The 13908-nt window shown below is 32.9% G+C and overlaps 1 protein-coding gene across 2 annotated transcripts in view; it reads left to right on the top strand.

The window, feature by feature from the left end:
- The first annotated feature begins 279 nt into the window (after positions 1–279).
- LOC129940248 (nephrin) overlaps positions 280–13908 on the top strand; it is a 46533-nt gene continuing 32904 nt past the window's right edge. Inside the window, exon 1 of one of the 2 annotated variants that reach the window (XM_056048512.1) lies at positions 280–1181. In XM_056048512.1, the coding sequence (XP_055904487.1) occupies positions 1106–1181 (76 nt within the window). In that variant the 5' untranslated portion in view covers positions 280–1105. The remainder of the gene's footprint in view (positions 1182–13908) is intronic. The other variant, XM_056048513.1, reaches the window with a different exon arrangement.

Genomic DNA, 13908 nt, shown 5'->3' with positions numbered 1-13908 from the left:
CAACGACAACAACGAGACGAAGTCGAGGAGAGAAAAATGCGATATAAAAGAAAAACCTCTTTTCTGAGCCTGTTTTTCTTCTACAGCACTTCGCATTCGTATTCGTTTTCGTATACTCTAATAAAACACACCACCTAACCTACCTTACCTACAATACAGGCTACAGTGGTTATAAATATAAGACGAAACAAACAAGAAACAGAAGGACAGCAAGACTGAAAGACTGAAAGACAGACGAAAGAAAAAATTAAATGAATGCGAGCCGGGACTGAGCTTGGTTTTGACGACGAACTCGAACAAACCATCTTAGAAGCTAAAACATAATGTTGCCGCACAAATAATCAGTTTTAATTCGTCTGTGGTGTGGTTGAGTCGTCGGTTGTTCTCGAATCTCGAATCTCGCTCCTCTTCGACAGTGAGTTAGCTATAGCTGAGTATTAAGGTATTAAAAAAGAAGAAAAGACTCACAGAAAAGCGGTTTCTGTGTTTGTTGTTGATGAGGGTTTTAATAAGAAGTTGCTTGCTGAAGAAATAGGTACCTATCTACCTACCTTACGTATCTCTATCGATAGATATTCCTTCAGAACTAAACATTAAGCCAGTACCTCTGAGAAGCTTGATATAAAACGCATAATAAGGGGAATGCACCCGTTAATGGTGATGCTCGTATTCCTCGTAAACCTCTAGACTATAATAATTTTGTGCTCTCCTGATGACTAAATGTTATGTGGATGTAAAAGATAGATTTTTTGTATCTTTGAGATAATTTAGATTATCTTCGATTGGATTTTTATTAGAAACATCATTAAATATTATAATTGATTTTATTTTACTGCGTTTGTGCTGAAGTAAAAAAGTGTTTTATTTTTGTTTTTGAAAAAAAAGAAATACATTTCAAAAGTTTTGTGATCATTAAATCGAAAACAGAAAAGATTAAAATATAAATATCCTTAAAATGCATAAATTAAACATGAAAATTCTGCCGGTTTGTGAATGATTAAGAAATTGAATTTTTTAAAATAAAATTGAAATAACAGTTTTATTTGAAGCTGATTTGTTTAAAAAAAAAAATTGATTTTTAAAAACAGTTAGTGATTTAAAGAACATGAAACAAGGATACACAATGGCTCACATAAATAGCCAAGGATTAAGCATTAGCATACTTTTTGGACTTGTTTTAGGTAAGTGGAGATTTTTTTTGAAAAGTGACAAATTTTTGAATTTATTTCTTATTCAATATTTAGCTGAAAAAAAAGAAGAAAAACACGAATATTGAATTAAACTTACATTAAGGACGTTTTAATTCCTTTCTATTTCTTAAAGTTTTTAAGTAGGTAGGAAGTAATGACTTATAACAGGTGTTTTTTTTTTGTTCATTTTTGGACACGTGAAGAGTTGAATATTTAATCGAAAATCTTGACTCGGATTTTCAATTTTCATAGATTTTAGATAGATCTTAGACTTTTACAGGAGCTTTAAAACTTTTTGTACAATATTTTTGCACAATATTTTTTAAATTAAATTTTAATATTCCTTTTTTTTGACGGTGTTCGAAAACTACTTAAATTATTTTCCGAATAACGGTAAATTTCAAATATACAAAAACAAGTGAGTTTAAAAATGTGTTCCAATCAATAAAAAAATCATTTTTCAAAAAAAATTATTATTAAAAATTAGTTATATAGTAAAATTTTTATCAATTATTGATTAAAATAACAATTTCGTTTCAAAACCCGAATTTGAAATATTGATTTTGATATTTGCGATTTAAAATACGATTCTGCGCAGTGAATCATCATCATACTTTGAAGATCTTCAACCAGCATTAATGTGCTCTTATCGTTTTTCGAATCAAAGGGTCCTTCAATTTTATTGCATTTTTTTTTAAATCTTCTTTTTTATGAACAAAAATTAAACAAAATTTATATCCTTCGATATAAAATTTGAAGTGAATCAGTAAGGCTTTTTACTTGAAATCTCAGAAGCCACCTGACGACCTTTAAAGTTTTTTTGGCATTAGACTCTTCATTTCCATTGAAAAATCGAAATTTTTTGAAAGATACAATTTTTGATAGACAAGAATTCAATGATTTACGAAAATAATTTTGGATTTAAAATTAATTTCTTTAACGCAATTATTGTTTTAATATTTTAAACATAGGCTGAATTTCAAGTGTTTCAAGTCAAAGATTACCTTCGGTTCTCTGGGTTACATCTTCTTCGAATTATTAATCTTTCTCTTTATGTTGGACTCTGTTATTATATGCAATAGAAGTCTTCTATGGGATCATAAGCTAAAACGATTTTGTATGATTTTAAGCCAAAATATGTCTCTCCTTTCGTCTACCCGATCATTCTAGCGTGTTCCAAGCTGTAATCCTGGCTTTAAAAGAAGGCCTATCCTGGCTTAGAGAAAAAGTTATACCAACTACTGAAATACGCATAGCCAAGCTGCGTTAAAGTCCCTAGAATCTGTCTCCACTAACTCACTAACAGCCTTAAATTGTCGATCATCTCTTACAGAGATGGCTACACAGTTCAAAATTCACCTTTTCTGGGTGCCGGGTCATAGAGACATTCCAGGAAATCGCAAAGCTGACGAACTTGCAAAAAGCTGATCAACTTTACTTCTGCTGGCTCACAATTCTGGCATAGGTATCCCCTTAGCTACATGTAAACTCATGCTGAAGCAAGATACCATAGAGAAAACAAACTTCAGCTGGAATAACACCTCCACCTGTTTAGCGACAAAACTAATTTGGCCTAATCTTAGCGCCAGGCGCTCAAAACAATTAATCTCTCTGAAAAGATTGCACATTAGATACGTTATATAGGTGTCCTGAATGAGCACTACTTAATAGGAAGGCATGCTAATCGACTTGGAGCCATTGCAAATGATTTTTGTAGGAGTTGCATGGACGAGGAGGATAAGGAGACAATCTCTCATCTTCTGTGCACATGCCCTGCCTTATCGCAAAGACCTAGAATCCACCTTGGAGAATACTACTTCAACGACACCAGCGATCTTAAAAATTCTGACATTATTTGTCTCCTACGCTTCATTCGGAGCTCCAATTGGTTCGACGAGTTAAGCTGATCAACTGATCCATGTGGTATCACAACGGACCATACTTTGATCTAAGAGTGTTGGACTTCCCAACCAACAGCCACTTTAACCTCACCTAACCTAAGCCAAAATATGTGTTCAAAAAATAAAAAAAAAAACATAAATACCCTCGCTGAATCTTTGAATTAAAATAATACTAAACATTTGATACCCGTGGCATGATGGTAAGTGCATTGGACTGTCATTCGAGAGGTCTTGGGTTCGATCCTATGCCACCTAAAGTTTTTTTCACGGGTACTGCCTCTTGCGAGGAATTGACAAATTCTCCAAGAGTAATTCTTGTCATGAAAAGTGCTTTCTTAAATTTGCCGTTCGGATTCGGCTTAAAACTGTAGGTCCCTTCCATCCCTGACAACAGTACTCGCACACAGGAATCGTTGAGAGTTGTCAGTAACTGGGCCCTAGTTTCCAAACGGACTGTTGCGCCACCCAATTTATTTATTTTATTTAAACATTTGATAAAAAAAAACCTCATCGCTACATTCGGAATTTAAAGCCTTGCAATTAAGTCGTTTAAGTTAAGTAACTATCCTCTAAGAAATTAGAGTTTTTAAGGAACTTAGAGATAAGATTCTTTAAAAAGGGAAAAATAAAATGATTTTTAGGAACTTTGTTGCATCTTGTAATTTATTTTTGGAAATTTATCGGCTTTCAGATTAAGACTCAAAATTAATGAGTTAAGAATAGAACTCAACGTTCTCATTTCTCTCCATTGAAATAAAAGAAAAAAAAAGCGAATACTCCAAGAGAAATTCTTGTCTTGAAAACCTTTCTCAAATTAGCCTTTAAAATCCGCCATAACAACTGCAGGTCTCCTTTATTCGTGGCATTTTCGCACGTTGTAGTTGTAGAGAGTTATTAATCACAAAGCCATGGGTCTTTAAAAGCTTTTGCGGCACTTAACTTAATTATCTAGCGCAATTAACCCAAAAATTCGTGCTGCTTACTTTTTTCTCACATTTTCTCATTTTTTCAAAGAGTTGAAGTTTGCGTCATGAAATTTGTACACATTCATAATTTTAACAAACATTGCGTCAGTCATTTGAACAAATCTGTCAGTTATTGAAAGAACCAGAAAAGTTGCCAGAACGTACCGAAATAAGGTATGCAAACAGGCACTAGGGCCTATTGACTTACAACTCTCAGCCAATTCGTCAATTCTTAGCAAGAGCCAGTACCCATGAAAAACATACTTAAGATGGCGTAGGCAGGGATTTAACCTAATTATTCAATTTCAATGCTTAACACTGGTATAAGGTTCAAGTTAGGTATAAGTTGATTTGACCACCAAATCAAATTTAAAAAGATTCCTGAAATCAGTGAATTAAAGTTTGTATAACTACCAAAACCATGTACTCCTACTCAGGTATTTGAATGGGTTCTCGCTTACTAATTTCGCAGTAATTAGCCGTTCACGGGTTTTGAAAAATTGACCTTTTTCATGCTACGTTTGTTAGCAAAGTTTTCACTGTACACTCATGCTAGATTAACACAACTCTATAAAACACAAAAAATAGAACTGAAATTTTAGCTCCTAACAACAAATTATGCAATAAACAAGAAGATACTTTCTGGCTTCTAGGACGAGACCCTCAATAAGCAAATAAAGTGCAACAAATTTTGATTTATCTCCAAAAATCACACTAAAAGATACACATTTTTAGCCCAGTTCTAGAAACGTAACTAATAATGTTGAAACTAAGTTATCAAGAAACCAAAGAGACATGGATAACTTTATAAAGAAATAAACAACGTATTTAACAATTATTATATCCAATAAACTTATTATCGATCTCGCAATTCTTCTATCATCACAAAAATTTTCTTTTGCTAACTTGACACTTATCTTTTACTACCAAACGTAGAACGAACATTAAAATTACTAACTTTTCAAACGAAACAAAAATGTTGACCTTTTCGAAAAGTGTGCCAATATGTTTTATGTTACCACAAAAATAGAAAAAAAAAAACAACAACCGAAAAACTTCTTTCAAACTTTTGAACATTTTCATCTATGACAATTTCCACAACAAAAAAAATGACTTTGGACCTAAAACTTATTGTTTTGTAATCAGCTACCAATGAACAGTTGTATTTTTTGTTGTTCGAAAAATTTAATAATTGAGTTTTCCTTCCCCCAAAAAATATTGTATATATACCTTTCCTGTTGCGTTCAAAAAGTAATATAATAAACATAAGATTATATCCCCTATAAATTTCAAAAAGAAAAAATAAACTTATAGAAATAACTCTTGAACAAAGTTAAGCTCCAATTCTATGTTGTTGGTCGTTTGTTTTTTCTATTTTTTTCATATTAAGCAATTTTCCAAAAATATGTTTCTCTCTACTAAATAAAAGACATTCCACAATAAAAATACCCCGATACTAGGAAAACTTGAAAAAAAAAACGAAAAAACCTTTAACCTTTAGAGAAGATATTACCAATGAAAAACAAAAAATAAGAAACTTTTCAGTGTTTGATCAATTTGAGACATAAAAATTCAAGGAAAAACTTAAATTCCATCTTCCAATCGTCCACCGAGCGACACTATAGCTTGCCCCTTCCCCTTCACCCCACTAATTCAAGCATCTGTGATGTATCTTCGTTGAATGAAGAATAAATACAAAAAAAATCTATCATCAGAAGGTGCGTTCTAGATACATAATTGCAAAGTTCAACATACTTGTTTTTTGTATCTTAAAGATACAAACACATACAGTAAGTATATTGTGAGCTAAAGCAAGCTATTAGGTATACAATAAGAACTCAATCAATCCAACTACTTTAGACTATATAGCTAAGCTAGCAATTTTAAAAGCTGCTACTTTTAATTGGACAACAGACTCATAACCTATAAGCTACGTCTCTAATACCATAGAGTCATATACCTGCTGCTGCCTACTCTGCTCGTACATCAACTTTACAGACCATAGATCTATAAGTTTTTCGTTCAAGAGTCATTTAATGGGTTTTTATTTATCTATATCTATATTTTGTATACATGTAACTTATTTTTAAACCTACTAAAACGTTTACTTAATCTCTGTGACTAGATTTCTTGAATGAAAAAGAATACTGATATTTCCTGTCCTATTTCATTAGATTTTATAGGCATAGGCATAGTTTAGACTTAATTCAGTGTGATACCTACGATATACATTTACAACTATGTAGCTACGAGTCGGCTTTAGCTGCTTAGCTGCTGGGAAAACCTGTCCATAATAAATAAAATAGGGCCTAGATGAAAAAATATGTATGAATGTAAACTTGTAGACTTGTAAAGTGAAATTAGCACAAACATCATTGCCCTCTGCGACGAGATGTGTGACAGTGCTGACCATCAAGGTGTGTTCTACACGTATAATATAATTAACCGATTTTAAATTAGTTTTTTTTGTTGTTGTTGTTGTTTTTGTTGTTGGTTTGTATTGTTTTGGCTTTGTTAAGTCAATGCAGATGGTTTGTATTAATTTTAAATTTAAATTAAGTGTCGTTTTTTTTTTTCTTTCTCAAAACCCACCAGAAATAAGTTGTCGATATATCGAGGGTATATCTAATTCATTGGGGGCTTTAACACTGCAGTTCACTTGGTTTGGTTCATTATTTTTTATATTCAATAAAATTATCTTTCAAAATAGAAAAAGAAATCAATTTGAAAAACGAAAGTAAATTGTTGCACAATGATGATGAATAAGTGCGAAATTATCGATAAATATTTTAGTGTTATACTTAAGAATATTTACAAAATGTGTATTAAATGAATTTAAAAAAATAACAACATTTAAACTAACTAAAAACATTCGAAACATAAAAAAAAACTCTAAACTAGGATAAAATGCTGCGATTTTGGTAATTTTTTCAAGAAAACTGCTAAGACGGGACGCTATAAAATTGCAAGAAAACAGCAAAACAAAAACAGTTTTCAATATAAATTTCTGCGAAATTACGATGCAGTGAAATAACTGTATTGCGAAACAAACCAATAATGACAACTTAAGACTGTCAAGTAACTTCATGCGAAGCTTTCTAATAACAAATATGAAGATTACGACTTGAATTTGAGTGATTATGATTATAAGCGAAACAGTAATGATATGATTCAAATTTAATGAATAAACTGTTAAATAATGAAATGCGGCACAAATAAATTACAATATTTATTACTGTGAACTTAAAACATGCTTATTTTTCTTTTAAAATTGGTCTCTGAACAAATTTTCTCTAATTTAGATAGTTTTTCAATAAGAGGTTACATTTTGATGGAACTCCATTTGGACATTTGTCGCTTTTCAAGATGTCATCTTTTGACATTTGACAGATAACAACTTCTTACTTATTAAGAACGCATTGAAATTCTTCAAGTACTCTAACAAAATATTACAATTTTTACAATTGCTGTTCGAAAAAGTAAAAAACTTGTGGGTCTTCATTAAAAACCTTCTTTAAAGGCAATATTGGATATTGGTGGTAAAACATCTGAGAATCGAAACCCTGTACGTCGCTTATTAAAAACTTAATGGTTGGCTCACATCTAGGTTTGATATTTGGAAATAAGCATTCCAATAACGACATTATAGACATTGTGTCTTAAGGTTTTTAAATTTCAAAAAGGTTGAATTTCAACTTGACGCCTCCACATGCTACAAAAGCAACGAAAAATTCACCATTTTGTAAGACAAGGATCCTGACCGTGTTATTTTTTAAAGAGGTGATCACATGTAGCTATTATATCTTCGGTCCTAACATATGTTGATTTCAACCTTTGCAGTCATGTGAAAGAAAGTTCTAGTTTTTCTCAATACCTGTGTTTTTTGGCATTCTATAAATGGGATAGTAGAAAATTCCCAAGAAAACGCATCGGCAGTAGCCAGAGTTTTGTATTCAAAAATTGGTACAACTGGAAGAAGATCTGTCAGAATAATGATTAAAAAAACACAAGTAAATTACCATCAACAAAAAAAATAATTAAAACTAATAAAATGGACAATTTTTAACAAGAAATATTTAGAAAACATCTGGAAATTGAGATTCTATAAATCTAGTTCATTTAACAATTGCAACTTTGACATAAAATAAAAGCTTCAAGAGGGGGTTTGTTCGTAGATTACTACTTAACATGTGGTATTGGAGCTAGCTTGAAGCTCTTTTCAATTCTTTATATAACTGAATCGAGTTGAAATGAGCTTAATTTGACTCGATTCCGGTCGGGGATCGGAGTCGATTCAAAAGTTGCGAAGAAAAACCTGTGTGAAGGAGTTGGTTTTACGGATAATGCATAATGGTCTGTTTATTTGAATGTTTGTTTTGTTTTAATCAAATTTAAAAAATGTATCCGTTGCTGAATTATTCAGTTCTTCATTGTTTAAAACGAATCAAACTATCTCACTTGCTCTTCATAAGAAACATCGAAACACCCTTTGAATTTTAGAAAGTGGTGTCAAACTTAATCATTTTTGAATCCTCTTGTGCGGTGGAAACACCATAAAGATTTATTTAATCTAAACTCAGATAAACGTTTAGTGAAAACGTAGCAAAACTTAATTTTCTTTTGTATTCTTGCATAATAAGCCCAGTCCACTTTCATTTATAAAACTAAATAATGTCAACATGAACAGATTGATTTTTTTCGCCAATGGAAAACACATGATTCCAATTGCACAACTACTCAACGAACACAGCCATTGAGATAAAAATGCGATATCAATCGTACCAACATTTAAGAAAGAAATAACATAAGATCCATTCGAGATTCGTATAAATGTCAAAAACCAATCCGTAGTAAGATTCTACTTTAACTTTTATCGGTAGTTTTCATACTGCGGATATTATTTTTGTTATTCGTGTAAAATCCTACTACACTATTGATAGATTTTCCAACAAAACACGGCTAATGTCAAATTAAATCTTCTTATTGGAAATCCTTACATTTTTCTTTATAATTTTGTTCCTAATTAGTAATTACATTTTAAAATACAATTTTTACTAGAAATTTCAAAGCTTTGAAGCTCAGTGGTTTAAGTTACACGTGTTACGAAAAGTTTAATCATTAATATGTACAATTTGAAGAAGTTAACCGATTTTGATGAAAAATTGATTAGAAATAAGAAATGTCATTGTAGTCTCAGAATATTTTCAGAGTTATTCATCAAATTTCTTAGAAAATGAGATTTTATTGTATAGACAAGTTGAAAATACTATGATATGGTTTCTATTAAACGTTCCAAATGAACTTAAGGAAGAAAACAAAATAGAACAGAAAATAAAGTTTTGTAATAAAAATGAATGCATTTTTCGACAATAATAAATGTTCTTCCTGTAATTATTTGTTAAGCATTCTTAGAACACTATTTTTAATGAAAATAGTATCAAAATTGGTAATATATAAATAAAACAATAATTAAGTTGAAAATAATTCATGAAATTACAAAACAACAAATCCTATATTATTATTTAGTTTAAATGTGGAAGTCACTTACTTTTACTTGATAGGAGTGAGTTGCTTCTTCATTTGAGAATCTAAAAAAAAGAAAAAGAAAAAGAAAAGAACGCCATGAATATAAATGGGAATTATTTTGTTTAAATATAAAATAAAATAAATTAAACAATATGTAGTTTTTATAAGCATCAAAAATGACTTCTTAAGTGCCTCAAATTGTAAATTGCTTTGAATTTTGTAAATATTGGAAATATGACAAAACACAATAATTGCCTCTTGCGAGGAATTGACAAATTCTCCAAGAGAATTTCTTGTGATGAAAAAGTACTTTCTCAAATTATTCCTTCGTATTCGGCATATAAACTGTAGGTCCCCTCTTTCCCTGCAATTACTCGCACACAGGAATGGTTGAGAGTTGTAAGTCACTAGGACCTGGTTCTCTACGAACTGTTGCGCCACCTTATTCATTTTTTTAGACTAATGAACAAGTATGGACATTTTTAACGAATAGGCTGAGCAAATATTTGAATGTATTTCTATTAATATAAAAACATATAATTTGATAAGTTATTAATTCTTCACTTAGAGTTAAAATGGTTCCTTGAAGTTAGATCTATGAAAAAGCGTAAAGATCTATGAGAGCTAAAAAAAGGACAGTCTTAGCAGATGTCATGAATTAAAAGTTATCGCATACATCTTTCTTCGGTACTCCAGTGACTGATAAATACCAATAAGTTGACATCTTACAATATTAAAGGGCATTTCAATGTTCCACCTTAATTTATTAAACACATATCCTGTGAATTTTTTTAAAGTTTATTTTACGGTTATTTTCATCTCTCTTCTACATTTCCCGCTGCTAGAAGCAGCACTTTAACTCCTTCTGAAGCATAGGTCAGCCAACAGTTCCTTACATCTCCCTCTATTCCTAGCACGATACCTTAGCTGGGACCACGTCTTTAAGTTTTGGAACCGAGCTTCCTTCATGACAGATGATCTCCATGTTTCTCTTGCCCTTCCAGGCCACTTTCTACCTTGAGGATTCCATCGAAAGCACAGCTTTGCTATGTTGTCGTCCGGCTTCCTCAATATATGGCCAATCCAGCAACACTTTCTCTGCGCAATATCAACATCCACTTTTGTTTGCCCAGTCCTGAGCCACAGTTCAACGCTAGATATGGTTTGTGACCACCGGATGTTCAGGATATAACGTAGACAGCTGTTGGCAAAAGCTTGCAACCTTCTCGAGATGTCAGCAGAGCACTTCCACGTTTCGCAGGCATATAGCAGCACGGATTTTACATTGGACTCAAACAACTTTAACTTGCTACAGAGCGCTGTTTTCCTAGAGTCCATCATTTTAGAAAGCATTCCAAATGCACTACGGGCTTTATTTATTCAATTATTGACATCCAGGTCCGTTCTACCATCGAGTGCCAAATAGCTTCCCCGATAGTTGAACTGGGTGACCTCTTCTACTGCCACTTGTCTCACAATAACCTGTTGTCGTTGGTTTCGATTGGCGTAAATTAACTAAGTCTTACTGGCATTAATCCTTAAGCCTGCCACCTCCCCATTTTGTTAAAGAGAGTGGCACATTTGGCTGAGGTCTCCATGTCTGTTTGCCATTAAGCATATGTCGTCAGCATAGTCCAAATGGCTTAATGTTTCCTTCAGGTGACATTGGATACGCAGTCTCTCGTGTTCACCCTCCAAAGCAGTCATAACATCATCAATAGCAAGCAAGAACAGAATCGGTGACAATACATCACCCTGTCTCACTTCAAATGCGCCGGAAAACTGTCCATTGTGCAAAACGAAGCACCTTGCGTTGTTGTAAGACTCTTTTATTGTAGCAACAATGTTATCAGGAATGCCTCTAGCAACAAGCGATCTCCAGATTACATCACGACTAACGCGATCGAAGGCCTTTTCAAAACCGACGAGCATGAGGTAAGGCGGTGATTGGTACTCCGACGATTGTTCAAGAATAATTGCCAAGGTGTTAATGTGGTCGACACATGATCGACCACTGCGAAATCCCACTTGAGCGTAGACTCGATCTTAGATTTTAGCATCTGGAGAATGATGGTTGCCATTAACTTTGGAAATACGGACAGAATGATGATGCAATGTCAGTTATTGCAGTTCTTAAGATCACCTTTTTTTGGTAGCTTGACGATTACCCCTTCCTTCGATTCCCTAGGAAAGGTTTCGTTTTCCCAGGGATGTTATAAAAAGGATTCTTAATTATGCAGCAGTATTTTAAAACCTACCCTTCATAACTTATAAAAAGACGCTTCCACGTATACGGATTACGTAGGTCACCAGAGTTTCTAAAACCAATCATGGAATCCACTTTGTTAATTAAAACCTTGAGATTTTTGTGAAAGTTCAATTTATGGTCAAAAATAACTCCTAGATCTTTTTTTGTGGAAACTTTTCCAACCGTCGATCGATAATTCACGGAGTGTAAAAGAAATTGATTGATATTAAGGAATGTTCAGATTTAACTGATTTATCTTACACCAGTGAGAAGGTCTATTGATTTCATGATGCAAAAGATCACAATAACTTGTGCTTTGTATGCGTCTAAAACATTTCAAATCATCTGCAAACAGGAGACACATTGAGTTTTGAAGTACATTAGTTAAGTCATTTATTAAAACAGAGGAATAAGATCGGACCTAAATGGCTCCCCTGAGGAACTCCTGATGAAACAATCGTAGGATTTTATAGATTTGAATCAATATGTACATACTGATCACGATTAGTTAAATATCTTTTTAACCCAAAAACCTGACTTTAAAAAATTGTAGGAACTGAAATTGAATTTTTGAACAATCTTACCCCAAATCACTCTACCGTTAATATTAGGCTGATTCATCTAGTTGACCAGAGTGTAGGTTAGGTAGGTACCCTTGTGTCTGTCTATTAAGTTTCTTGCCCCGCCGCGCGTACCTACAAAACATATGCGCGAGTTGGTATCGAAATAGAGATTTTGTAATCCAATGTTCCCACTGACATTTTCAAAAACAAAAAACCGTGGGACCGCATAGCAAACCAAACTAAAATCTTACAACAGCCACAAAAAAAAAGAACGTGTTTTTCTAGTTTATTGTTTCTTTTTTATTTTTGTAATGAAAACACAAAATTATTAATATATGCAACGCGTACGAATGCTGTTTATCCCAATAAACATAAAGATACATATACTTAAAGATACAATATGTCTTTAATTCGACGACCTGTAGATACTAGATAGTATAGTCGTAGGCAGCAGCAGAGAGCTGGGTATAGGTATATAGAGGCAAGGTATATAGATTGTTCATTGTCGATCAGCGGTCCATTCATAATTTTTGATCTGACTGAATTTTTGTTTTTTTTTTTATTGTATAATTTTATGTTTTTTAATGACATTCACGTTTCCGCTCAACTTTGCATGAAGTGGTTGTGATTTTTTTTCGGAATTTTTTTTTTATTTTGTCGGTCTGATATTTTTTTTTCTTCACGTACTTATACGCTTCGTTTGGAGATTTTGACGTTGAAGACTTTGTCATACAAGTAAAGCGTTTTTTTTTTGTTTGCCTTCTTTCTTCTTCATCATCATCTTACTTTACCTTCTAAATCACCTGTTCTTCCAAAAAGTTAGGCACAGGAAAGTAAAAAAAAAGAAAAGAAATAAATAAACCCATGTGATGGAGAGGCTGGGAATAAAGGGAAGCACAACAAAAAAAAAAAAACAACTTTTCCAATATTCCACTTGATTAATTTAATAAGCCAACGCTCTTTTGGAGCCCAACGAAACGTAGACGAAATAACCTGAAATCAATTACCTCTTCGCAACTCTAACAGTCCGAAACATCAAGACGGGGGGAGAGGGCGAGAATCATGTTGATGTTGATGATGATGTTGACGATGATGGGGAGGACGGAGGGCTCTGCTTCTTTTTTCTTGTACTTTGTTGGTTAGTTTATTTTTTTTTTTGGCTTTGATTCCTCATCTGTTCATCTGGACGCCATCAACATTATGGTGGTTGTAAGAAGACGTTGTATGATGGTCGATTGTCTTCGGTCTGAATCGACCAACAACAACAACAACTACGATGATGTCGAGGACGACAGAAATCGGTTAACGCAGGAAACGCCACAACACACAAAAAACAGGCCATTCTCCTCGTTTATCATCTGACATTCAATAAAGTTACTGTAATGGTCCCTTGAGTTTTGAATATGACGAAAAAATGAAGACACCCAAGCAAAAAAAAATGAAGAAAAAAAAAGAAATCAAAAAATCAATATGACGGATAAAGGATCTCCCTACATTACATACCGTTGGTATATT

This window comes from Eupeodes corollae, chromosome 1 (genome assembly GCF_945859685.1).
Source record: "Eupeodes corollae chromosome 1, idEupCoro1.1, whole genome shotgun sequence".
Lineage (NCBI taxonomy): Eukaryota > Metazoa > Arthropoda > Insecta > Diptera > Syrphidae > Eupeodes > Eupeodes corollae.
Note: the sequence above shows the minus strand (reverse complement) of the source record. Positions and strands in the feature narration are given on the sequence as shown.